The sequence below is a fragment of the Scleropages formosus genome, chromosome 11, assembly GCF_900964775.1.
Source record: "Scleropages formosus chromosome 11, fSclFor1.1, whole genome shotgun sequence".
Classification (NCBI taxonomy): Eukaryota; Metazoa; Chordata; class Actinopteri; order Osteoglossiformes; family Osteoglossidae; genus Scleropages; species Scleropages formosus.
The window spans coordinates 27,748,625-27,775,506 of record NC_041816.1 but is presented as its reverse complement, the minus strand read 5'-3'; the positions used below and the strand labels follow the sequence as shown (position 1 = coordinate 27,775,506).

At 40.2% G+C, this 26,882-nt stretch overlaps 2 protein-coding genes and 1 pseudogene across 2 annotated transcripts; all 3 read left to right on the top strand.

Annotated features, from left to right (window-relative positions):
• Nucleotides 1-1,917: 1,917 nt before the first annotated feature.
• LOC114911844 (butyrophilin subfamily 1 member A1-like) lies at nucleotides 1,918-8,155 on the top strand (annotated as a pseudogene).
• Nucleotides 8,156-10,296: 2,141 nt separating this feature from the next.
• LOC114911840 (butyrophilin subfamily 1 member A1-like) lies at nucleotides 10,297-15,297 on the top strand. Its single transcript, XM_029255990.1, has 9 exons — nucleotides 10,297-10,413; nucleotides 10,694-10,768; nucleotides 10,893-11,243; nucleotides 11,424-11,705; nucleotides 11,813-11,938; nucleotides 12,053-12,073; nucleotides 13,471-13,497; nucleotides 13,662-13,688; nucleotides 14,750-15,297. The coding sequence occupies exons 1-9, from the start codon at nucleotides 10,401-10,403 to the stop codon at nucleotides 15,295-15,297; spliced, it is 1,470 nt and encodes a 489-aa protein (XP_029111823.1). The 5' UTR covers nucleotides 10,297-10,400.
• A 2,345-nt stretch (nucleotides 15,298-17,642) lies between these two features.
• On the top strand, nucleotides 17,643-25,163 carry LOC108933035 (butyrophilin subfamily 1 member A1-like). The gene is made up of 6 exons (XM_029256446.1): nucleotides 17,643-17,655; nucleotides 18,137-18,487; nucleotides 18,698-18,979; nucleotides 19,607-19,732; nucleotides 23,441-23,467; nucleotides 24,335-25,163. Exons 1-6 carry the CDS (start codon nucleotides 17,643-17,645, stop codon nucleotides 24,865-24,867), a joined length of 1,332 nt encoding a protein of 443 aa, XP_029112279.1. The 3' UTR covers nucleotides 24,868-25,163.
• Nucleotides 25,164-26,882: the final 1,719 nt, after the last annotated feature.

Genomic DNA, 26,882 nt, shown 5'->3' with positions numbered 1-26,882 from the left:
GAGTCCTGCTTGGGGTGCCTTGTGATGGACTGGTGTCCTGTCCTGGGTGTGTCCCCTCCCCCTCCAGCCTTATGCCCTGTGTTGCCAGGTTAAGCTCCTGCTCCCCGCGACCCCATATGGGAGAAGCGGTTTCAGATGATGTGTGTTTTGAGGTCTGTCGTTTGTTATGACTTCCGCAAAGTTTTAAAATAGCATGGAAAATGTCACAGATGAAGTCAGTGTATGTTTAAAAATGAGGCAGTCCAAGTAAACATTTAAATTTCTACACATTTTGTGGAATTGTGTTTTTTTTGCCTAAAGTTCGACATGAAGTATTTAAAACGCACCAAACACTCCCTACACATCATAAGTACACTACACTCCACTGTAGCAGAAAAGCACACAGTTCATTTACCTGCACGGCTGAGTGTCAGTCCTGTTTTTCACCAAGCAATTTTAATGAATAATGGCTTCAGTTTAGTGCGCTGCCTTGCGGGTATACGGCTCGTGGTATAAGTGCACAGTGAGTATTACTCACCTGTGAAACAGTGGAAGTGGCAGCATCGTCGCGCAAGACGAACTGTGGTAAAACAATAAGGTGTAATTCAGAAACTGGACAAAAGTCTGGCTTCCTCTGCCAAACATTATGTCGTCCAGCAGAGTCAAATCTTGGGCATCAACAAGCACAGGAGAGAGAAGCTTCTTTAGAGTCTCCAGTAGGATTTCCCACTGTCACACAAAGTGTGATGTAAAACACACCAAAAAAGAAGACAAATGACAGAGTCCTTTACCCACGGGTAAAGGACTCTGTCATTTGTCTTCTTTTTTGGTGTGTTTTACATCACACTGTCCAAAAATTGACCACCTGCAGGCATATTGAATCCCAGGAACTGAATGGCTCTCTAAAGGTAAACACACTTTCAGCTTCTTCACACAAGGCATTAAAGAAATGTCAGCATTCTCAAAAGTAAACACGTTAACAGTGACCACTGGTATATAACAACTGTAATAATTGTGGCAAAATAGGCCATAAGGTGTGTGTATAAAGGCAATAAAATGGACAAGAAAGTGGAATATAAACAAAATGTAATCATAATGACATGACAAACAGAGAATGTGAGACACAGGACTTGGTCAAGACTGAAGTTGTTTCTCTTCCAGCTCCAGAAGACATGAGCTCTGGGTTCTGCTGCCGCTCCTCACTGTAAACCCATGTCCTCATCATTGACAAATGGCTCTATTCTACAATAAATTATAATTCCAACAAACTGCTCTTGATTCAGTGATCAACGTGCTTTGTTGTCTCTGACAATTGTAACACAGTTTTCCCCCAAGTCCCGCAATATTATCTTTCAATATATAATAATATTTATTATGGGAACTGCAGTCACGATCGGAGCTCGTTACTTTTCAGCTTTCTGTCATATTTCACTATTTAATATATATTTGGCAATATTTCAATGAGTTAACAGCTCACTGTTCACTCAGCATTTTACAAATGAAAGTAAAAGTTGTCAAAATAACGGACCACCGAGTAATACGAACAGCAACAGGTTGTTTCTCTCTGTAAATGAACTGCTGTTTAATTTTAATAAATACATCCATAGAGTTTCTATTCGTAATATTGACATTAATAACTGTACACCGCTTAACGGATTTTAGACTTCGAATCTTTTTTTTTTTCTTTTTCCCTGGGAAATGATATATGTACCACAGAGGACGTGGAGTAAAACACGCGGTAAGGAGCGCAGCTGAGTGTGGATCGCGGATATGAAACAACTGTACTGAGTTGTACTACAGTCTGTAGTGTCCATAAAACAATGTTTACGGGAAAAGGGTCGTTTGGAAATAGTTGTATAGGTATTGTGGGTAAAACGGAGTTAAGTCTTCGACCGCTGCGGGGGGGATGGGGGGCTTACGGCGGTTGCCGCAGTGGGACAGAGAAAAGCCTGGAAGACGCTAAGTAGACTGGGACTGCTGCTTTGAGGTAAAAATCCTTACGGAAAAGGGCTCCTCGGACCAGGAACATTATTTCCCTCGAATGTCAGTGTTCCAGTTAAACGTTCGTAACAAACACTGTGCGTTTTTCTGCGCTACAAAAATCAATATATATTGTACCGATCCGCGTTACTGCGGGTTCGAGCGGGAAATACGTTTGTTCGTTGTGAATAGTTGCGTTCTGGGTAAAGTGGTTCAGGTGTTCGACCTCTAGGGGCGACTTACGGGATAAATACAGAGGAGACCGCGTTTTGCAGTGTGTGCGAAAGAGCCTAGGGGTCTCAGTAGGCTGGGAAGGTTTGCTTGGATCGCAGGTTCTTGAGGAAACGGGGCTCTTGGACCGACAGCATTATGTCCCTCTGTGCCGGTGTTCAATTAAACGTTGGAAATGAGCGCTACCTGTGTGTCCTTCTTCACCCCATCCAAACCCCCGCGCTGTGTCCAACAATATTATTACAACATGAGAAGTCATGTCATAACTACGTGCAGTGTAAGTTGGTATAAATCAAATTTAACTACATGCAGTTTTCTATGTGTGTAATAATGATGATTTGTTTAAACTTTGTTATGCAGTGGCACTACAGTTCAAGTGTGAACTGGAGGTGACAGCCTGTAATCTAAAAGTCACTTGCAAACAGTTCTCAATGAAAACAATCTGCCATAAAACACAACAGTACATGTATAATAAACACACTGAACTGCTTGTCCCATTCGGGGTCGCGGGAAGCCAGAGCCTAACCTGGCAACACAGGGCGTAAGGCTGGAGGAGACACACCCAGGAGGGGATGCCAGTCCGTCACAAGGCACCCCAGCGGGACCCGAACCCCAGACCCACCGGACAGCAGGACCCAATCCAACCCACTGCGCCACCGCGTCCCCCTCGTATAATAAACATTTTATGGAAAATACATTGTAACGTCTAATAAATAAATAAGTGTACAAGAACACACCGAAGAGTTCTGTGCTTTGAAGTAACACACTGCTGCTTTTTCACTCCTGTACACTTTCTGTCACTGTGATCCTGAGCTGATTCATCTAGTTCACTGACTCCATGTGGTCAGAAGTGCTGTAAGACCAATTTGTCTAACAGAAATAAGATAAAATATGCATTTATTCATACTGCAGACTCTCCTGTCCTTCTCTTTATAGTGAGTTCATGATCTCCAGTGAATGATCATTGACTGGTGTTTCACTGACGCTCTGAGACACATCCAGTTCTGCAGGTGACCTGGAATGACAGGATCAGGTAAGAACACCTGTGAGCACCGCAGAGCACCAGGCTGGTAGAGCACTGTGGAGTTCACAGTAAAATATCTTTACCAGAGTAGAGTGTTTGCTGTAAAGTGACCGGGTCAGATTATATGATCTGAGACCTCAGTCCCTCAGGCAACCAAGCAGTTAAGACAATATCTTCTTTATATATTTAGTGCATAATCTGATCCAGTGTGATTAATTTATTTTTGTGTTGCTCTTTAAGCAGGTCTGTATTCTGAATATAACTGGATTGTTTTATTTTACTCTCTTTCAGTTATGAAAACCAGTTGGTCTCACTGTCTGTACTGGGTTGTCCTGCTTATCCTCCACACCACTGTCTCCACTCTGGGTACATTTTCGCTCTCATTCAGTCAAAAATCAGAGTTTTGTACTGAGTTTGGTGCAGAAAAACATTTGTGTCTATGTAGAATGGAATATATATGAAAAATATATGTCTCCGTTGCTCTTTCCAGAGAGGTTTGAGGTTCTTGGTCCAGCTGATCCTGTAGTTGCTGTAGCTGGTGAAGATGTTGTTCTACCCTGTTACCTCAAACCCAACATCAGTGCTGTGGATCTGCATATCGAGTGGTTCAGAATTCAGACCGAAGACCCTCTTGTACATCTTTACCAAGATCATGAGGACAGAAATGAGAATCAGATCCCATCTTACAGGGGAAGGACATCACTGTTCCCTGAGGAACTGAGGAACGGAAACACTTCAGTTAAAGTTAAAAATGTGCGAGGATCTGACAATGGACAGTATAAATGTTTGGTCCAGTCTGCAGAATGGTATGATGAATATTTCATAAATGTTCTTACTAAAGGTAAGAATTTTGAATATTGTATTTATTGATGAAACTAACATTTTGTTTTAGAGGTCTCATAAAGACTTCTCCATTAATATATTGCTAAAGATAAAAGCAAAATTTCTTGTAATTTCAGTCAATTTTCAGTACATTTTAATTACATTTTTTGTTTTAGCTACACTATTTCTATATTTATAGCTATAGGAACCCAACCAGTGATCTCAATTGAGGGATATAAAGAAGGAGGGATCAGTCTGGTGTGTGAATCTAAAGGCTGGTACCCTCAGCCTCAAGTGGTCTGGACGGACAGTGAAGGACACAGTCTCCCTGCTGGACACACAGAGACACATACAGACAGTATGGACCTCTTTACCGTGAGACGACACGTTATTGTGCAGGAGAGAGAGACCAACAGGTTCACCTGTCGAATTCTACAGCAACAGATAAAGGAAATGAAAGAGACAATAACTGACATCCCTGGTGAGTTACAATATTTTTATTTACTCGTAATGACAGATGAATTCTACTTTCAAGTTCTAACATCAAAGTCTCTTACTATTAATGACAAATGTTTTGTGTTCCAGGTGAGATATTCCACCGTGCTCATCCCTGGAAGGTGGCCTTTGCTGTGTTATTCTCCCTGGGAGTTCCTGCTATCATCATATTGGCTGTTTTAATTCCTCGCTATATGAAACAGCAAAGAGAAAAAGGTATTTAACATCTTTCTTTTAAAAGAGGTGATATTTAGAGGAATAACAGAACTCTGTGATGTTGTTTTTTAATCCATCTTTCATTCACACTAACACTGATGTTCCTACATTTATAGGGCTCCTCACCAAACGACTGTTTAAGTAACACTTACTTGTATGTTTGTGTTTGTATTTGAATGTGTTTCTATTCATTATACATGTGTAAAACCATAAGGATAAAACCATAAGCATAAAGGCACAATGTCACAGAAACTGTATTTGAAAAAGAAAAATAGCAAAACTACAACAGTTCAGAGTTTGTAAAATATTCGTGTTTTATTATTGATATTAACCCCGTTCTTGTAGGAATTAAGTATTTCCCTTGTAAACTGCAGTTTTGCAGTTGGAGGACAAAAGTAAAAAGAATATATAAGACAAACACATACAGATAAAAAACAGTGTGAATTCAGAATACAACAACTGAAAAACAACAGGGTGCACAAATATAAACAACTCTGTAAATGACAAGTGGAATCAACAAAATCCAGTTAGAAACAATTTTTATACGATGAAAAATCACTTACCTTCAGTGAGCCCCTCTCCTGGGCAGGATCATGGTGGTCCAGAGCTTATCCTTTGGACAGAAGTACACCCTTGACAGAGCACTACTCCACTGCAGGGTAGCCACACACACTCACAGGAAGGACAATTCAGTATGTGTTTGGACTGTGCGAGGAAACCAGAGCACCTGGAGGAAACACACACAAACACAGAGAGAACATAAATGAGGGAAAAATGATGCATTCCTGGACTTTATGGAAATGCCCAAATATTTTTACAACTACTTTCCAAGCGCTTAACAACAGTCTCAAGAAAGATTAATCAAAACATTAGGCTGGTCAGATATTAAACATGGTCAAGAAGGAAATTAAGAAAGACTAAAATAGGGCAGGAATTCTTTCCTACTAAACTACTGTACAGTAAGTAGATTGTTATTCAAAATGAAAAAATGTGAACAAACACGTTTATAGAGCACTTGATAGATAAGGGGAGAAGTGAGTCCAAAAGAGGTGAGTATTGAGACCCCTCTTAAATGTGGAGGAATGTGAACATGCAAACATTAAAAAAGGAAAACATTTATCAAAATTGTAATAAAATAATTTGAAAAACAATGAAAAATTAAGAAGCGTTTATCATATGTCGTTAGAAAGTCCGTATTTTATTGGCTCATGACTTCTACATCATGGGGGAAACGTTTTCTTCCAGCACCAGAAAAAAGTACTCAATAGCGCAAGTAGTCGGTCTGTATACTGAACATGACCAACATTTTTCTAGGGCTGTTATACCAAAAATCTGTGAACCGGGAGTCTGTATACCAGGGTATATCTGTATTTGTCATAACATTATTCATCTTAGAGTGTTGTTTAAATATTTCAGTATTCAGAGCAAGATAAAATGAATTATTTCAATGAACTTATGTGGTTTTTCTATCTGTGGTTTTTCTATCTGTCCATGTCCAGCTGTAGAAAACATGTGCAGGAGAGCTGGTAAGTAGAGTGGAGCTGAATTGATCCCACAGAAGTGAGTTGGGTTCTTCTTATACTCTATGCAACACTGTATGAGACTCTGTCCTGTAAGAATGGACACGAAAGACACTGAGACGAGTCCAGACTGACTACAGTATCCGATTTCATGTGTCTCATTTTTATTTCTCTCTCTACAGAACTTCTGAAGGCACAAAGATACGCAGGTGAGTTTCTTCTGCTTCTTCTCCCCATTGCAGCTCTTCTCTGTAGGAGACACAATAATGACTGATTGGCTGCATTGAATCTGGACTCTCATTTGTCACATGATTGACTGACAGACACAGGATATGAGCACATTTATTGACCTTCCTTTCCACAAAACATATGAGTGATGAGAACAAGTGACTGTTTCTCACAAGAGTTCACTTCAATCCACACTGAGCTCCTGGTGAGAAGGAGATGTTAGAGCTACGAGTGAAAGACAAACAGAAACTGAACTCAGTCTTTATGTATCCAGTGCTGTTTGTTGGTCCTTCTGCTCTCATTGTTTCCTCCTCAACATTATCAAACCAAATTAAATCAAATGCACTAAAAAGTACATAAATATAAAAATATTCTAGAAGGTTCATTTCCCAAACACACTTCACCACTGAAACATTTTCCACAGAAAAGTTTCAATGTTTTCCACACACTGATCTTCCCCTCTTACTATGAGGAGAAGAAAAAATAAATTTTAAGGACACAAAGTCATAACTGTGACTCCACAACCTTTACATCTAGAAACAGTTTACTTATACAGTGTTTGAAGGAGAAACAAGTGTGTTGAGAGCAGGTTGGTGTGACCAGAGCAGATAATGTAATTCTTTTAGTTTTTATTTCATTTTTACTTCATTTAACTAATTTTATTGTGTTCATTAATATTGAGTCAAAAAAACTTTTAAAACAGAAATGCTCTTACACTATTTTCTCAAAGGTAAAATATTATTACAATTTCTTACAAAACATTCAAAACACCTGTTACCAAAATTCATATTAATACCTAAAAATTCTATTCATATTAATACCTAAAATAAATATTAATACCTTAAATTTCACTCATTCTCGCTAACTGCTTGATCTGATCGCTGTCACACACACACACAAACACACACACACAGATGCACACACACACACCGCTCTGCTGCCACGATAATATAACATTTCCATCGATCTATTTTCTAAACCGCTCAGTCCTTCTAGGGTTGCGGTGGAAACAAGGAGAGCAATATAACGTTTACATATGATATAACTTTTAAAAAGTGTTAATTTTTGTCTCATTTTGAAATGTAATAACTGACCACCTCTCTTTCCTGCACAGTTGATGTGACTCTGGACCCTGATACAGCACATCCTGAACTTTTTCTGTTTGAGGACAGGAAACGAGTGAGACGTGGAAACACATGGCAGAATCGCCCTGACAAACCAGAGAGGTTTATGTGCTGGAAAAGTGTCCTGGGAAAAGAGGGTTTTTCTTCAGGGAAACGTTACTGGGAGGTGCAGGTTAGGGACAAGACTGAGTGGACTTTAGGAGTGGTCAGAGAGTCCATCAACAGGAAGGGAACAATTGCACTGAGTCCTAATGATGGTCTCTGGGTTCTCAGATTGTTTGGGAATAAGTATGAGGCTTGCACTGACCCCCCTGTGTCCCTCCCCCTGAGTGTGAAGCCCCAGAAGGTGGGGGTGTATGTGGACTATGAGGAGGGTCAGGTCTCCTTTTACAGAATGGAGGACAAGTCTCATATCTACACTTTTACTGGATATAAATTCACAGAGAAACTCTATCCGTACTTCTGGCCCGGCTCCTTGAACGGCGGTAAGAACTCAGCCCCACTGATCATATCTCCTGTCACTGATACAGACTGAAGAAACAGACTTTTGTTTTTAATGTTCAGGTCATGATGCCATATTCTGATTTAATTTCCCATTCATGGTTTGTAATTTCTCCATCTAAACATATCTTTTGTACATTGTGATGTTTTTAAATAAATACTGTTGAACAGTAATTATATGTTTTAAAGTTTATTCATGGGGAAGCAGTGAGAATAATGTAATGCAAAATTCAATAATTTTCTAACTGATCTCAGCATGAAAATTCAGGAGGTTCTTCAATATATTCACATTTACATTTATTCATTTATCAGACACTTTTCTCCAGAGTGACCTGCCTTTCAGGGAACAATTTAAAGAGTGCATTACATCAACAAAACAAAAGATTTGGATGCAGACAAGTGATTCTGGAGTGCAGTCCCTTTGTCACATACCACAGTATAAACCAGTATATCTTAATATACAGTTGATATATATTCAATAACTCCAAGTGGTGCTACATTACACCATCACCATGTAAAATGCAGGTAATAATATTAGTCTGGTCCTGATGAGACTCCAGTCTGTAGCTGTCCCTCCTCCTGTGAAGAAGAAGGCACCTCCTATTGGCTGGATGCAGGAACAGGATGGGGGTCTTACAGACAGGGTCCATGTAACACACACACACACACATTGGCGGAGGCCACTTGTCCCAAGTGGAGTCGCGGTGAGCCGGAGCCTAGCCTGGCAACACAGGGCACGAGGCCGGAGGGGAACGGGACACACTCAGGATGGGATGCCAGAGTCCATCGCAAGGCACTCCAAGCAGGGCTCGAACCCCAGACCTGCCAGAAGGCAGGACCCAGCCAAACCTGCTGCGCCACCGTGCCTCCCCATGTAAAACCACCCGTCAGAATTCAGGAACACCACACTGGTAAAACACTGGGACTCAAGTTTTTCCGATTCTTTACATCACTTACGGTCTCTGTACAGTCGCGCGTCTCACACACGCGTCACGTGACGCTCTTAAGTGTCCTTAAAGTGATACACTCTCCGTGCCGCGTGACATGCGTGGCTCGGCGGACGTTTGATTCGGACCCACGGAGGGTTTGTTATGTTCGCTGCGTGTTTCGGTGTGTTTTTTTACATGTAGGAAAAAAAAAGGAATCGAGGCGAACTGAAGACGAAACCGTTGCTCTGTTTACCAGGCCTGGTATGAAACCGCTTCCTGTCTTATTCTGACCGTTTGGAAAATGCCCAGAATTTACACACGATCAAAACTTATTTTTTCTGATTTTTTTTTTCTTTTTACATTATAAATAACGGGACAACATGAACAGTTTTTCGGAGAGATTTAATCGATCTGTTCTTACACAAAATTAAATATCATCATATTGATTAATTGCGGTCCCTAAAATATTTGGCTGGATTTTGAAGGAAGAGAAACTTCTGTGCGGAAAATGTGTTGGTTTGTGCGCTTATGTCTAATGGAGAACTTTTTCTCATCTTAAATTAATCTAAATTATCTGATTACTGAGCCGTTACACATACAAATTGTAGTAACTCAGTTGATTACGCAGTAAATCCGCGATTTACGTGACAGTCTGGGATTAACATCGTGTGTAAATTCCAATATTTCCACATTCATTCACTTCGTATTAATAATAGGGGTGTGGTACCATCAGCGCAATACACAGTAACAGAACGCGTTTCGGAAAAATTCATTGCAATGTCTAAAAATAAATAAACTGTATAAAATATATAGTATAAATTTCCGTGGTTTATAATGACGGACTTTTTTACTTTAAAAATAAATAAATAAATTAATTAATTAATTAATAACTCTGCTATTTTTTTACACTTTTTTTCCGGGTGTTGCGGTCTTGCGGCTCCGAGCGGTTACGGCGCTATTTCTTCGCGGAAAGACACTTTCCCTACATAAACAAACATGAATGAAGGATAATAAAAACTGACAATAGTGAGTGAAGCTAAGACTGCGGAAGTTCTATAATATAAGCGCAAGATTCGGTGCGCTTCTCTGGAATTTAGAAAGAAACGAGCTTTGATACTTCAGTTATTCTGGGAACAATTAATATACAAAATAAAATACCTCATTGTCCTTACTGGCAATGATTGTGTTTTCTGGTGTATTTGTCTGATATGACGAGTAATGAGTGAGTTTGATCATCTTGCAGGTCCTCCTGTCCTCCTCTCCTTAGTGAGTCCCTGATCTCCAGTGAATGATCATTGACTGGTGTTTCACTGTCGCTCTGAGACACATCCAGTTCTGCAGGTGACCTGGAATGACAGGATCAGGTAAGAACACCTGTGAGCACCGCAGAGCACCAGGCTGGTAGAGCACTGTGGAGTTCAGAGTAAAATATCTTTACCAGAGTAAAGTGTCTGTTGTAAAGTGACCAGGTCAGATTATTTGATCCGACACCTCAATCCCTCAGGCAACCAAGCAGTTAAGACAATATCTTCTTAATATTTAGTCCATAATCTGATCCAGTGTGATTAATTTATTTTTGTGTTGCTCTTTAAGCAGGTCTGTATTCTCAATATAACTGGATTGTTTTATTTTACTCTCTTTCAGTTATGAAAACCAGTTGGTCTCACTGTCTGTACTGGGTTGTCCTGCTTATCCTCCACACCACTGTCTCCACTCTGGGTACATTTTCGCTCTCATTCAGTCAAAAATCAGAGTTTTGTATTGAGTTTGGTGCAGAAAAACCTTTGTGTCTATGTAAAATGGAATATATATGAAAAATATATGTCTCCGTTGTTCTTTCCAGAGAGGTTTGAGGTTCTTGGTCCAGCTGATCCTGTAGTTGCTGTAGCTGGTGAAGATGTTGTTCTACCCTGTTACCTCAAACCCAGCATCAGTGCTGTGGATCTGCATATCGAGTGGTTCAGAATTCAGACCGAAGACCCACTTGTACATCTTTACCAAGATCATGAGGACAGAAATGAGAATCAGATCCCATCTTACAGGGGAAGGACATCACTGTTCCCTGAGGAACTGAGGAACGGAAACACTTCACTAAAAGTGAAAAATGTGAGAGGATCTGACAATGGACAGTATAAATGTTTGGTCCAGTCTGCAGAATGGTATGATGATTCTTCCATCAATGTACATGTTAAAGGTAAGAATTTTGAATATTGTATTTATTGATGAAACTAACGTTTTGTTTTAGAGGTGTCATAAAGACTTCTTCATTAATATATTTCTCAAGATAAAAGCAAAATTTCTTGTAATTTCAGTCAATTTTCAGTACATTTTAATTACATTTTTTGTTTTAGCTACACTATTTCTATATTTATAGCTATAGGAACCCAACCAGTGATCTCAATTGAGGGATATAAAAAAGGAGGGATCAGTCTGGTGTGTGAATCTAAAGGCTGGTACCCTCAGCCTCAAGTGGTCTGGATGGACAGTGAAGGACACAATCTCCCTGCTGGACACACAGAGAGACACACAGACAGTATGGACCTCTTCACCGTGAGACGACGTGTTATTGTACAGGAGACAGAGACCAACAGGTTCACCTGTCGAGTTCGACAGCAAAAGATAAATGAAATGAAAGAGACAATAACTGACGTTCCTGGTGAGTTGCAATATTTTTATTTACTTGTAATGACAGATGAATTCTACTTTCAAGATATAATAACATCAAAGTCTGTTACGATTAATGACAAATGTTTTGTGTTCCAGGTGAGATGTTCCACCGTGCTCATCCCTGGAAGGTGGCCTTTGCTGTGTTCTTCTCCCTGGGAGTTCCTGCTATCATCATATTGGCTGTTTTAATTCCTCGCTATATGAAACAGCAAAGAGAAAAAGGTATTTAACATCTTTCTTTTAAAAGAGGTGATATTTAGAGAAATAACAGAACTGTGATGGTGTTTTTTAATCCATCTTCGATTCACATTAACACTGATGTTCATACATTTATAGGGCTCCTCACTGAACGACTGTGTAAGTAACACTTACTTGTATGTTTGTATTTGTGTTTGAATGTGTTTCTATTTGTTATTCAAGTGTAAAACCAAAATCATAAGACTGAACTGCACCTGAAATAAGTTAATATGAAATTATTAGCATAAAGGCACAATGTCACAGAAACTGTATTTGAAAAAGAAAAATAGCAAAACTACAACAGTTCAGAGTTTGTAAAATATTCGTGTTTTATTATTGATATTAACCCCGTTCTTGTAGGAATTAAGTATTTCCCTTGTAAACTGCATTTTTGCAGTTGGAGGGCAAAAGTAAAAAGAACATATAAGACAAACACATACAGGTAAAAAACAGTGTGAATTCAGAATACAACAACTGAAAAACAATAGGGTGCACAAATATAAACAACTCTGTAAATTACAGGTGGAATCAACAAAATCCAGTTAGAAACAATTTTTATACGATGAAAAACCACTTTCCTTCAGTGAGCCCCTCTCCTGGGCAGGATCATGGTGGTCCAGAGCTTATCCTTTGGACAGAAGTACACCCTTGACAGAGCACTACTCCACTGCAGGGTAGCCACACACACTCACAGGAAGGACAATTCAATATGTGTTTGGACTGTGCGAGGAAACCAGAGCACCTGGAGGAAACACACACAAACATAGAGAGAACATAAATGGGGTAAAAAATGATGTGTTTCTGGACTTTATGGAAATGCCCAAATATTTTTACAAATACCCTCCACGCACTTAGAGACAGTCTCAAGAAAGATTAATCAAAACATTAGGCTGGTCAGATATTAAACATGGTCAAGAAGGAAATTAAGAAAGACTAAAATAGGGCAGGAATTCTTTCCTACTAAACTACTGTACAGTAAGTAGATTGTTATTCAAAATGAAAAAATGTAAACAAACACATGTTTATAGAGCACTTGTTAGATAAGGGGAGAAATGAGTCCAAAAGAGGTGAGTATTGAGACCCCTCTTAAATGTGGAGGAATGTGAACATGCAAACATTAAAAAAGGAAAACATTTATCAAAATTGTAATAAAATAATTTGAAAAACAATGAAAAACTAAGAAGCGTTTATCATATGTTGTTAGAAAGTCCGTATTTTATTGGCTCATGACTTCTACATCATGGGGGAAAAGTTTTCTTCCAGCACCAGAAAAAAGTACTCAATAGCGCAAGTAGTCGGTCTGTATAGGGAACATGAGCAACACTTTTCTAGGGCTGTTATACCAAAAATCCGTGAACCGGGAGTCTGTATACCAGGGTATATCGGTATTTGTCATAACATTATTCATCTTAGAGTGTTGTTCAAATATTTCAGTATTCAGAGCAAGATAAAATGAATTATTTCAATGAACTTATGTGGTTTTTCTGTCTGTGGTTTTTCTATCTGTCCATGTCCAGCTGTAGAAAACATGTGCAGGAGAGCTGGTAAGTAGAGTGGAGCTGAATTGATCCCACAGAACTGAGTTTGGTTCTTCTTATACTGTATGTGACTCTGTCCTGTAAGAATGGACACGAAAGACACTGAGACAAGTACAGACTGACTGCAGTATCTGATTCCATGTGTCTCATTTTTATTTCTCTCTCTACAGAACTTCTGAAGGCACAAAGATACGCAGGTGAGTTTCTTCTGCTTCTTCTCCCCATTGCAGCTCTTCTCTGTAGGAGACACAATAATGACTGATTGGCTGCATTGAATCTGGACTCTCATTTGTCACATGATTGACTGACAGACACAGGATATGAGCACATTTATTGACCTTCCTTTCCACAAAACATATGAGTGATGAGAACAAGTGACTGTTTCTCACAAGAGTTCACTTCAATCCACACTGAGCTCCTGGTGAGAAGGAGATGTTACAGCTATGAGTGAAAGACAAACAGAAACTGAACTCTGTCTTTATGTATCCGGTGCTGTTGGTCCTTCTGCTCTCATTGTTTCCTCCTCAACATCATCAATCCAAATGAAATCAAATCCACTAAAAAGTGCATAAATATAAAAACATTCTAGAAGGTTAATTTAGCAAAGACACACTTCACCACAAAGATATTTTCCACAGAAAAGTTTCAATGTTTTCCACACACTGATCTTCCATTCTTACTGTGAGCAAAAGAAAAATAAATTTTAAGGACACAAAGTCATAACTGTGACTCCACAACCTTTACATCTAGAAACAGTTTACTTATACAGTGTTTGAAGGAGAAACAAGTGTGTTGAGAGCAGGTTGGTGTGCCCAGAGCAGATAATATAATTCTTTCATTTTTTATAGATTTTTTCATGTAATTTAACTAATTTTTTTCTGTTCATTAATATTAAGTCAAAACAACTTTTGAACCATAAATGCTCGTAAAGTATTTTCTCAAAGGTAACATATTATTACAATTTCTAACAAAACATCCAAAACACCTGTTACCTGAGTTAATATTAATACCTAAGATGAATATTAATGCCTAAAAATTCACTCATTCTCGTTAACCGCTTGATGTGTTTGCTGTCAGACACACACAAACACACACCTGCTTCTGCTGCCGTAATAATATAACGTTTCCATCCATCTATTTTCAAAACTGCTCAGTCCTTCTCGGGTCACGGTTTAGGTATAATATAACGTTTAAAAAGTGTTTTTTTTTTGGTCACATTTCGAAATATAATAACTGACCACCTCTCTGTCCTCCACAGTTGATGTGACTCTGGACCCTGATACAGCAAACCCCTGGCTCATCTTGTCTAAGGACAAGAAACAAGTGAGAGAGGGAGACACGGGGCAGGATCTTCCTAACAACCCAGAGAGGTTTAAACAACGGATAAGTGTCCTGGGAAAAGAGGGGTTTTCTTCAGGGAGACGTTACTGGGAGGTGCAGGTTGGGGACAAGACTCAATGGACTTTAGGAGTGGTCAGAGAGTCCATCAACAGGATGGGGTATTTTCCACTGAATCCTAGTGGTGGTCTCTGGGCTCTCAGTCTGTGGAATGGTAATGAATACGAGGCTCTCACTGACCCCCCTGTGTCCCTCCACCTGAGCGTGAAGCCACGGAAGGTGGGGGTGTTTGTGGACTATGAGGAGGGTGAGGTCTCCTTTTACAGTGTGGAGGACAAGTCTCATATCTACACTTTCACTGGATATAAATTCACAGAGAAACTCTATCCGTACTTCTGGCCAGGCTTCTGCTACCAGAGTGAGAACTCAGCCCCACTTATCATATCTCCTGTCAGTGATACAGACTGAAGAAACAGACTTTCGCTTTTAATGTTCAGGTCATGATGCCATATTCTGATTTAATTTCCCATTCATGGTTTGTAATTTCTCCATCTAAACATATCTTTTGTACATTGTGATGTTTTTAAATAAATACTGTTGAACAGTAATTATATGTTTTAAAGTTTATTCATGGGGAAGCAGTGAGAATAATGTAATGCAAAATTCAATAATTTTCCAACTGATCTCAGCATGAAAATTAATGAGGCTCTTCAATATATTCACATTTACATTTATTCATTTATCAGACACTTTTCTCCAGAGTGATCTGCATCTCAGGGAACAATTTAAAGAGTGCATTAAATCAACAAAAGGAGAGATTTGGATGCAGACAGGTGATTCTGGAGCGCAGTCCATTTGTCACATACCGCAGTATAAACCAGTATATCTTAATATACAGTGGATATATAGTCAATAACTCCAAGTGGTGCTACATTACACCATCACCATGTAAAATGCAGGTAACAGTATTAGCCTGGTCCTGATGAGACTCCAACCTCCTCTGAAAGACTAGAAGGTGCCTCCTATTTGCTGGACTCAGGAACAGGGTGCGGGTCTTACAGACAGGGTCCATGTAACACCCCTCCCCAACTACACACACACATTGGCGGAGGCCACTTGTCCCAAGTAGGGTCATGGTGAGCCAGAGCCTAGCCCAGCAACACAGGGCACGAGGCCGGAGGGGAACGGGACACACACTCAGAATGGGATGTCAGTCCATCGCAAGGCACTCCAAGCAGGGCTCGAACCCCAGACCTGCCAGAAGGCAGGACCCAGCCAAACCTGCTGCGCCACCGTGCCCCCCCATGTAAGACCACCCGTCAGAATTCTGGAACACCACACTGGTAAAACACTGGGGTAAAAGAGCCTCATGGTATGTTCCTCAGTAACTTGTTCTTGTGACCGTGATTTGTTAGGGAAAATAAAGAAATTAATTTGTAATAAAGCAACAACTACTAAGTGGTTTCCAGGGTCCACAGTCAGACTAGTGGTGGACTGGTGGTTTCCAGTAGGTTTTTCCGATTATTTGCACCACTTTACGGTCTCTGTACAGTCGCGCGTCTCACACACGCGTCACGTGACGCTCTTAAGTGTCCTTAAAGTGATACACTCTCCGTGCCGCGTGACATGCGTGGGCTCGGCGGACGTTTGATTCGGACCCACGGAGGGTTTGTCATGTTCGCTGCGTGTTTCGGTGTGTTTTTTTACATGTAGAAAAAACAAAAGAATCTAGGGGAACTGAAGACGAAACCGTTGCTCTGTTTTTACCAGGGTATTACCGCTTCCTCACTTATTCTGAACGTTTGGAAAATGCCCAGAATTTACACACGATCAAAACTTATTTTTTTCTTATTTTTTTTCTTTTTACATTATAAATAACGGGACGACATGAACAGTTTTTCGGAGAGATTTATCGATCTGTTCTTAAACAGAAATTAAATATCATATTGACACTTGCGGTCCCTGAAATATTTGGCTGGATTTTGAAGGAGGAAGTGAAACTTCTGTGCGAAATCATGTGTTGCCATCCGAGAGGTTTGTGCGATTTATCTAGAACAAGTTTTTCTCATCTCTAAGAACTGATTAACTGAGCCGTTACACACATACAAATTGTAGTAAGTAACTCAGTTGATTACGCAGTAAAACCGCGATTTACGTGACAGTCTGGGATTAACATCGTGTGTAAATTCCAATATTCCACATTCATGATTCACTACGTATTATTATGCGGGTGTGGTACAGCGCGTTTCGGAAAAATTCATAGCCAACATCTAATAATAATAAACTGTATAAAATATATAGTATAAATTTCCGTGGTTTATAATGACGGGCTTTTTTTACTTTAAAAATAAATAACCCTGCTATTTTTTTACACTTTTTTTTTTCCGGGTGTTGTGGTCTCGCGGCTCCGAGCGGTTACGGCGCTGTTCTTTCGCGGAAAGACACTTTCCCTACATAAACAAACATGAATGAAAGATTTAAATAAGGTGACAATATTAGTGAAGCTAAGACTGCGGAAGTTCTAGAAGCGCAAGATTCGGTGCGCTGCTCTGGAATTTAGAAAGAAACAAGCTTTTAATAATACTTAAGTTATTCTGCAGGGAACAATTAATATACAAAATAAAATACCTCATTGTCCAATGATTGTGTTTTCTGGTGTATTTGTCTGATATGACGAGTAATGAGTGAGTTTGATCATCTTGCAGGTCCTCCTGTCCTCCTCTCCTTAGTGAGTCCCTGATCTCCAGTGAATGATCATTGACTGGTGTTTCACTGTCGCTCTGAGACACATCCAGTTCTGCAGGTGACCTGAAATGACAGGATCAGGTAAGAACACCTGTGAGCACCGCAGAGCACCAGGCTGGTAGAGCACTGTGGAGTTCAGAGTAAAATATCTTTACCAGAGTAAAGAGTGTTTGCTGTAATGTGAGCAGGTCAGGTTACTTGATATGAGACCTCAGTCCCTCAGGCAACCAAGCAGTTAAGAGAATATCTTCTTAATATTTAGTCCATGATCTGATCCAGTGTGATTAATTTATTTTTGTGTTGCTCTTTAAGCAGGTCTGTATTCTCAATATAACTGGATTGTTTTATTTTACTCTCTTTCAGTTATGAAAACCAGTTGGTCTGGGTGTCTGTACTGGGTTGTCCTGCTTATCCTCCACACCACTGTCTCCACTCTGGGTACATTTTCGCTCTCATTCAGTCAAAAATCAGAGTTTTGTATTGAGTTTGGTGCAGAAAAACATTTGTGTCTATGTAAAATGGAATATATATGAAAAATATATGTCTCTGTTGTTCTTTCCAGAGAGGTTTGAGGTTCTTGGTCCAGCTGATCCTGTAGTTGCTGTAGCTGGTGAAGATGTTGTTCTGCCCTGTTACCTCAAACCCAACATCAGTGCTGTGGACCTACATGTCGAGTGGTTTAGAGTTCAGACCAATAACCCACTTGTACATCTTTACCGGGATCATGAGGACAGAAATGAGAATCAAGTTCCATCCTACAGGGGAAGGACGTCACTGTTTCCTGAGGAACTCAGCAAAGGAAACACTTCACTTAAATTGAATGAAGTCAGAGGCTCTGACGATGGGCGATATAAATGTTTTGTTCGCTCTCATGAGTGGTCTGAAGATTCCTCAATTAATCTCAATATTAAAGGTGAGATTTTGAATTTTATATTCAAATGAACATTTTGTGTAAAGTATAATGTATAATACTTCCATCAATGTATTTCCAAGCGATTAATACAATTATACTGATGAAAAGCCTCATAAAATGTTAATAATCAATGTGACATTTTATTTTTCAGTCTATTTTTAAAACATTTTTAAAGATACTGTTTTTGCCAGACAAGTCCTGTATTTGTAGCTGTAGGAACCCAACCAGTGATCTCCATCGAGGGATATAAAGAAGGAGGAATCAGTCTGGTGTGTGAATCTAAAGGCTGGTACCCTCAGCCTGAAGTGCTCTGGATGGACAGTGAAGGACACAGTCTCCCTGCTGGACACACAGAGACACACACAGACAGTATGGACCTCTTCACCGTGAGACGACGTGTTATTGTACAGGAGACAGAGATCAACAGGTTCACCTGTCGAGTTCTACAGCAACAGTTAAACGAAATGAAAGAGACAATAACTGACATCCCAGGTGAGTTACACATATTTACATTTATTTATTTAGCAGATGCTTTTCTCCAAAGCGACTTACAATGGATATTATGTAGTGTTATGAGCCCACACACCTTATACACCAAGGTGACTTACACTGCTAGATGCACTTCTTACACTGGGTCACTCATCCATACATCAGTGGAACCCACTCTCTAACCACTGTGCTACCAGCTACTCCAGCGTAGGATGGGGTATTCATTTACACATTGCTTCTGATTAAATAAAACATTATGACAAGAGGTTATGCCTTTAATTAGTACATCTAAAATTAGTACACCTGTAATTTCACAGGCTGATTAATCTTTGGTTTATCACAGTACAATCATAGTAATTATTAATTACTTATTGGTGCAAAATTGTCTAGGGTGTCCACACCGCATCACACACAGTGATAAGGAACAGATTGATTCAAGAATTATAGAGAAGAACATAAATGCATTTAATTGTGCATTGCAGTTTTATCGAAAGAAAAAAATTCTAAACCAGTCGTGATTGCTATGTGAGATAAAAATATTGAAGTTCACTATAGCCAATCACGGAGCGAGAAGAAAAATAACAATGTATACATAACCGTACCATGAAATCAATTATTTGTTTATTCCAGGTGAGATGTTTCATCGTGCCCATCCCTGGAAAGTGACCTTTGCTGTTGTCATCTCTCTGGCTGCTGTTGCTGTTCTTGGATGCACAGTTTTGGCTCATCGTTTTGTAAAACTGCGAACAAAAAGAGGTACTTTAATATGCTTCCGTTTGCATGGATGGTTTTCAGAGTTTATACTTAAAAAAAGAACAAACTAAGTAGATTTTGGGAGTCAATTTAAAGTTCTTAGGAATCATTCTCAGGCAGTTGCTATCATGGTAAAGTGATTTTAAGCCATAGCCAGCAACACTCACGGGGACACTGGAGTTCTACAGGCACCTTCACACTCACTCTGTTACTCAAACTCTCACTAACATGCAGTTATTCTGAATGACTTGTTTAGACTTCCTTATTTTTACCAATTTTTAACATCCATTTTTAAGTCCAAAGAGTTTTCAAATATTATTCTTACCATCATATCAACGCTCAAGTTAGCTCAAGGGGGGTGCAGTGGGTTGGACTGGGTCCTGGTCTCCAGTGGGTCTGGGGTTTGAGTCCCGCCTGGGGTGCCTTGTGATGGACTGGTGTCCCGTCCTGGGTGTGTCCCCTCCTCCACCAGCCTTGCGCCCTGTGTTGCCGGGTTAGGCTCCGGTTCCCCGTGACCCCCTATGGGACAAGCGGTTCAGAAAGTGTGTGTGTGTGTGAGTTAGCTCACTTATTAGAAACTGTCACGCCCCCCTCGGCGCAACGAGGAGGACCTGCAGTGGATCAGCGGCGGACACATAAAAGGGAAGCGCAGAACACGCACAGACGCGGAAACTTGTTCAGAGTTATTGCTTATTTGAGTACCTTGCCTTTGCTTTCCTGACTTCCCTGATTCCTCATCCTTTTCCTCATCCTCGCCCTCCTCCTCCTCGTTTCCCTGAACCCTCTCCTATATCTCCACGACTTCCGGGTTTACCACGACTCCTTGACTGTTTACTGGATTACGACTTTTGGATTCTCCCTTTGGATTTCGCTCGCACATCGGTGACCCTTTGCCTGTTTCTCAACCAAGTTTTCTGGATTGCCCCTTGAAAGACTTTGCTGTGCTCCACACTTGGGTCCGGCACTCCTGCCCCGGGGAAGCTCCGTGACGGAAACATTTCCTTGTTGCTTATTTATTTTTAACAGAATTTTTTCACTGATCTATACTGTACAATATCTCTGAAAGATGGTCTGTGTTTCCACTTGTCACCTTTATTGGACAGCAAAAAAAAAAATGAATAGTAAGTAGTAACTCAGGGTGTGGGGTGGTGGGGAAGGAGCAACCTCACTCTCCAGTTTCAGTCAGCATATTTCTGTAAGCTATTATTGCTATATCTGAGACTTTTACAGAAACCTCACAGCAAATAAACGGAGGTACTGAACATGTATATTGCACTTTAGTGACTGGATACTGACAAAAATGTCTGTGTGATGAGTTGGTCATATCCTCGTGGTCTTTTCATTTGTGTTGAAACTGAGATGTGTAGTTGGTATTTTAAAATTAAATATTTTTATAAATAATCTATTCCCCCCACCATCCTCATTATTTTCGAATGCACTGCAACTGGTTGTCCTTTCTCAGCTCCGGTGTTTCATTCTCTTGTGTCACCTAACAAGCGGAAGCAACACACTACTTTCTTGTGTGTGTAAAGCAGACCATAATACAAGTAGACGGCTGTAAACATTGTGAATTTTTGTTGTCAATTATTTTGAAGTAGACTTTAAAATTTGTCAATGTTAAAAAAAGGTCATTAAATTAATGTTGTATCCCACCAGACTCCCTCTGCTTCCAGTATCCTGCATTTGACAGTTTATGACCATAAATAAAAAAATAAAAGCCTTACAGACAATTTTTTTTTTAAATTATTACCCTACTTTAACCTACAAATAACTTGAAGGCTAAAGGCATATCATTAAGCTTTTATAGATTGTGACATAATGGCTGCACGAAGTTATGATCCGACTTCCGATCTCAGTTGTGTTCGTAAGTCATGGCACAAGTGTAAATATTTGGTTTGCAAAATTTAGGTGCATTGCAGCTAGTAATTGAATTGCACTTTCTAAGAAGCTTAGAGTCTTAGAGGTTCCATTTAAGAGGTTTTTTTAAGGTTTTGAGGCTGTAAAGTCGAACAACGTCTGTTGAAAAGTGTTCTTTCATTACAGCTGATCTTTTGTGTGGTCATGTCACATTTTGCACATTTATGAATTTGATAAACATATGTAACTTAATAGCATGGCTGAAGAATGAGGTATTATAATAATATGTAAAAAGTCTCATATATGACTATATGAGATATATTGTGAGACTGACCACATTCCAAAACTTCATTTAGCTGTTCTTATCAACTAATTACATTTTATTTTCACATCTACAGGTCAGCTCAAAGAACAGCATGGTAAGTAATACATTTGTATGAAAGTGAGCTGTGATAAAGATAACAAATGATGATAATATTTCAGTTATCTCTGTTTCGCAGATGAAAATCATTATCTTTCTATCGTCATTGTGTGAATGAGAATGATGTGTGAAAAAACGTTACTGGATTTTATGCCTCTGATTCTTTGTTCAGCACTCTATGTCAGTGTGTGAGGAAGACGCTCTATAAAACAAACTGAACAAAATAAATAAATGGAATATTTAGACAACAACAGCACATCACCTCTGAGCCAGAGGTTTTACACGGAGGTGTAGGATGATGGAAAGGTGGCACTTCATTGGCAGGGTCAAAACTGGTATAGTACATGTAGAAGGCAGAGGATCATTTGTAGCTTGCTCAGCTTCCCGTAGGTTCTTTTATACCTTCTCCAGCCTCTTGAAGAACTTAAGGAAGTATTTACTATTCAAAATGATGAACTATCAGAGCACTGGGTATAGCTTCATAATGCAATTTTTAATGTATTGTAACGACCCACGTTACTGAAGAGCATCATGCTTGAGCGGGAACAGATTTTTATTGTAAATAGCTGGAGATAATGGGAATTGTGGGAAAAATGTAAAATAGTTGTTCAAGTGCTGTGGGGGCTGACAGGGATTATAATGGGGTGAGTTCCTGTTGGAGAGTGTGAAAGAATGGCTTGAGGTGCAGGTCCTTGAGGAAAAGGGGTCCTTGGGGCACAAGCGTTATTTCTGTTTATACTTTCCGATATCTCTCGCTGCGTGCTGCTGTTCCAATAAACGTTCATAGTGAATGGTGGCGTATGTTCTTCTTTACCCCATCCTAACCCATATCGCTACCCGCTACAGTATGCCACCTATCGTTCTTAGAAAAAAATAAATGCTAAATATAATACTAAATATATTTTATAAAATCTTGTATCAGCTAAAAATTTGGTTTGTAAGTTCATAACTTAGAAGTTCTTGTTAACTAATGACTTTTTTTTTTTTTTAAATTGACAGTTCAGCTCAAAGAACAGTATGGTAAGTAGTACAATTACACAGTACTTAATTTTTAAGTCATAGCTTTACTGGAGGTTTTTAGAGCTTAGAAAAATATAACCCTAGAATAAATGGAGGGATTAAGCTGTATTGTTAACCATTTACGAGATGCTTTCTCCAGTGTGATTTACAAGAATACTAAGTAGTATTTAGCTGATACCTTTTCATTCAAAGCGACTAACAGTGTTTAGGAACTTACAACTATTTACTTATTTATACAGCTGGGTAATTTTACTTGAGCAATTTAGGATAAGTACCTTGCTCAAGGGTACTACAGGGTAGTCAAGGGTACACCTGAAACACATCAAGTCCAGACTGACTGCAGTTTCTCTTATGGCAGTAATTCCATGTGCCTGTTTTTTTTTTTTTTTTGTTTTTGTTTCTCTTGTCTATAGAACTTTTAAAAGCACGAAGTTATGCAGGTGAGTTTGTTTTTTTGTTGTCTTTGACTTATTCCTGTTGCAGCAGATCTCTAAAAGCCACACAGAGATATTTGAAGCCCTTAATCTAGATACTTCCTTCTCCTATGATTGACTCACAGGGCATATGAACAGATTTGATGAGGATGCTCTTTGCTTTCCAAATGAATAAAATCACACAGAATGACATATGTGAACACAACATACATATATACACATATAAACATACATAGATGCAACACCTGCAAAGATGCACTGACAGTGCCGGGGAATAAGAAAAAATAACTAGAGATGGAAAAAATAATGAGGGATCAAATAGATAATAAGGGACGGAATAAGTAAAAGTTTGAAAGTATCACGGTCAGCTGAGAGAACATAGCGATCCGTAGTTAGTGTCTGCTTGCGTGTTTCCAAAGTCCCATTCCTTTTCTCTTCCACTGCTGAGTTACTGTCCTCTCTGCAACAGGTCTCTATACTCCTGTCCAAATCTCTTGCTCTAGTCCTGAACACGCCTCGTTTCTGTGTACCAGCCCCGGCCCCGTCCCTCTGCTCCACTTATTGTCTTTCTGTACACACCCTGTGCGGCTTTGTTGCAAGTTCGTCATGTCAGCCTTGCACTTACTCTCCTAATCTGCACTGCACACTTGTATAGAAATCTGCATGCGAGATCCTCACCGAATGCGTGTACAGATGCTAAAGTAACACACATCTGGTTCCTGTGTGGTCATAACGTAGAAATATTTTAAAGCGGTATTATACTTTAACAGTTTTGATATGAATAATATTGTCTATACATTATGTTTCTAATATAATGTTTTTTTTTAACTTACATTTTGATGTCTTATAATGAACCAGCTCTGTCTTCCACAGTTGATGTGACTCTGGACCCTGACACAGCACACCCAAGACTCATCCTATCTGAGGACAGGAAACAAGTGAAATATGGAGATAAAAAACAGGATCTTCCTGACAACCCAGAGAGGATTGACTGGTGGCCCTGTGTCCTGGGAAAAGAGGGGTTTTCTTCAGGGCGATATTACTGGGAGGTGCAGGTCGGGGACAAGACTGACTGGAGACTAGGAGTGGCCAGAGAGTCCATGAACAGGAAGGAGTGTGTTACACTGAATCCTACTAATGGTCTCTGGCTTATTTGGCTGAGGAATGGAAATGAGTACAAGGCTCTCGCTGATCCCATCGTGCCCCTCTGCTTGAGTGTGAAGCCCCGTAAGTTGGGGGTGTATGTGGACTATGAGGAGGGTCAGGTCTCCTTTTACAATGTGGAGGACAAGTTTTGTATCTATAATTTCTGTGGATACAACTTCACTGAGAAACTTTTCCCATTCTTTTGGCCAGGCTTCTGTTCCAGCTCACTGATCTTATCTCCTGTTAGTCCTCGGAACTGAAGCAGTAGATTTACTCCAAAAGTAATATATATATATTTAAAAAAATAATTAAATTACATAATCTTGGTTTTTAGATCGTGGAGCCATATTTTGAATTAATTTGCCATATTTAGAATTTTTTTTTCCGCTGGACCTTACTATATATAATGAGGGTTAAGGATTGTAGTACATTAAAACAATTACATACAACCCATTTTGGAAGAAAAATGCAAGTAAATTAAAACAATACATGATGTGGGGCTTTTAATCATTTCAGGCATTTATGTTTTTCCACGTGATGACACACTTACCCACCCACAGAGACAGGTCCTTACTGTGTGCTGTCCTAAAAAAGACCTTTGTGAGATACAACAGTGATAAACTGCGGTTCAATAAGGAGCTGAAGGCGTTCCAATCTGCTAAGGACCATGGCTGCAGGTCCAGGAACAAATAGGAATACCACCTGCTAAAACTGCAGTTCAACAAATCACTCAAAGCTGTGGAAGCTAAGTATAAAGAATAGCAGCAGGGCAGTCTCGAGCTCACCTACGTAAAACAGAAGAGCTTCCAAGCCAACCCCTCCCCCACCCTGGTCATCCAGCCCAACCAGTTTTACTTCATACCTCCCTTGAAACTGCAACAATGAATCCTCACCATATTTTCCTACTCACTTCACTGTCGCTACCCCCCCATCCCTATTTCATCCACTTGGCCAGTGACTAACAGTGGAGATGTTGGTTGACTTTTGTGGACACAACCTCCTGGTGCCCCTCCTTTGGAAATCAAAGAACAGGCTGTGATGGAATCATTTTAAATTCCTACGGACCACCATTACCAACAACTTGAAGTGTGACAAGCATATCATCACCATCATCAGGAAAGCTGAGCTGAGCCTGATCTTTCTACACCAGCTCAGGAAACTGAATATCTCACAACGCATCCTGATGAGCTTCTACAGAACCATCATTGAGAATGTTCTGATCACCTCTGTGACCATCTTGTCCTCCCTGCCCCTCCTCCAAGGCCCTAGCTGCAGTGAGTGGTTGTTCCACTGAGAAGGTCATTGACTCTCAGATATTGTCATTAAAAGACCTGTTCGCCACCAGGGTGAAGAAGAGAATCGGCAAGATTGCTGCAGCTTCCACCCATCCCAGCAATCAGTTCCTCTTAACCAAACTGCCATCTCTGAGGTGGTACAAATCCATGACCACTCGGACTTCACGTCGTCTCTGCAGTTTCTTTCCTGAAGCCATTCATTTCCTCAATAAATTCACCTAGGTGAACTCCCCATCCCCCAACTTCAGCGCTGCTCAGGTCCTATACCTTATTTCTCTTGCGCTACATCTGATAATAGGGGTGTGGTGGCGCAGTGGGTTGGACCACAGTCCTCCTCTCTGGTGGGTCTGGAGTTTGAGTCCTGCTTGGGGTGCCTTGTGATGGACTGGTGTCCTGTCCTGGGTGTGTCCCCTCCCCCTCTGGCCTTATGCCCTGTGTTACTGGGTTGGCTCTGGTTCCCTGTGACCCCATATGGGACAAGTGGTTCTGAAAATGTGTGTGTACATCTGATAATTTGACTCCTTGTTTGCAAGAAGGGGGTGTGGTGGTGCAGTGGGTTGGACCACAGTCCTCCTCTCCGGTGGGTCTGGGGTTCGAGTCCCGCTTGGGGTGCCTTGCGACGGACTGGAGTCCCGTTCTGGGTGTGTCCCCTCCCCCCTCCAGCCTCACGACCTGAGTTGCCGGGTTAGGCTCCGGTTCCCCGCGACCCCGTATGGGACAAGCAGTTCTGAAAATGTGTGTGTGTGTTTGCAGGAATGTGGCCTGTAAATCATTGTGCCTGTGTTTACACTCTTTTTGTTTTGTTATTTATTGCTTGCACATTGTGGTTTTATTGTTTGTTGTTAATGTCCTGTATTTCCATGTTTGGCACTGATCAAAAACCAATTTCTGTATTTTACATACTGGCAATAAAGTGTTATTGAGTGCAGCTCTTATTCACCAGGCAGTGCTCCTGTCCACACCCTTTAACGTACGTATTA

Coding starts and splice junctions, on each gene's coding strand:
- LOC108933035 (XM_029256446.1), top strand. Junction 19,733..23,440: donor AAAACTGCGAACAAAAAGAG/GTACTTTAATAT, acceptor TCTTGTCTATAG/AACTTTTAAAAGCACGAAGT. Junction 23,468..24,334: donor AAAAGCACGAAGTTATGCAG/GTGAGTTTGTTT, acceptor TGTCTTCCACAG/TTGATGTGACTCTGGACCCT.
- LOC114911840 (XM_029255990.1), top strand. Junction 11,939..12,052: donor GAAACAGCAAAGAGAAAAAG/GTATTTAACATC, acceptor ATACATTTATAG/GGCTCCTCACTGAACGACTG. Junction 13,498..13,661: donor AAACATGTGCAGGAGAGCTG/GTAAGTAGAGTG, acceptor CTCTCTCTACAG/AACTTCTGAAGGCACAAAGA.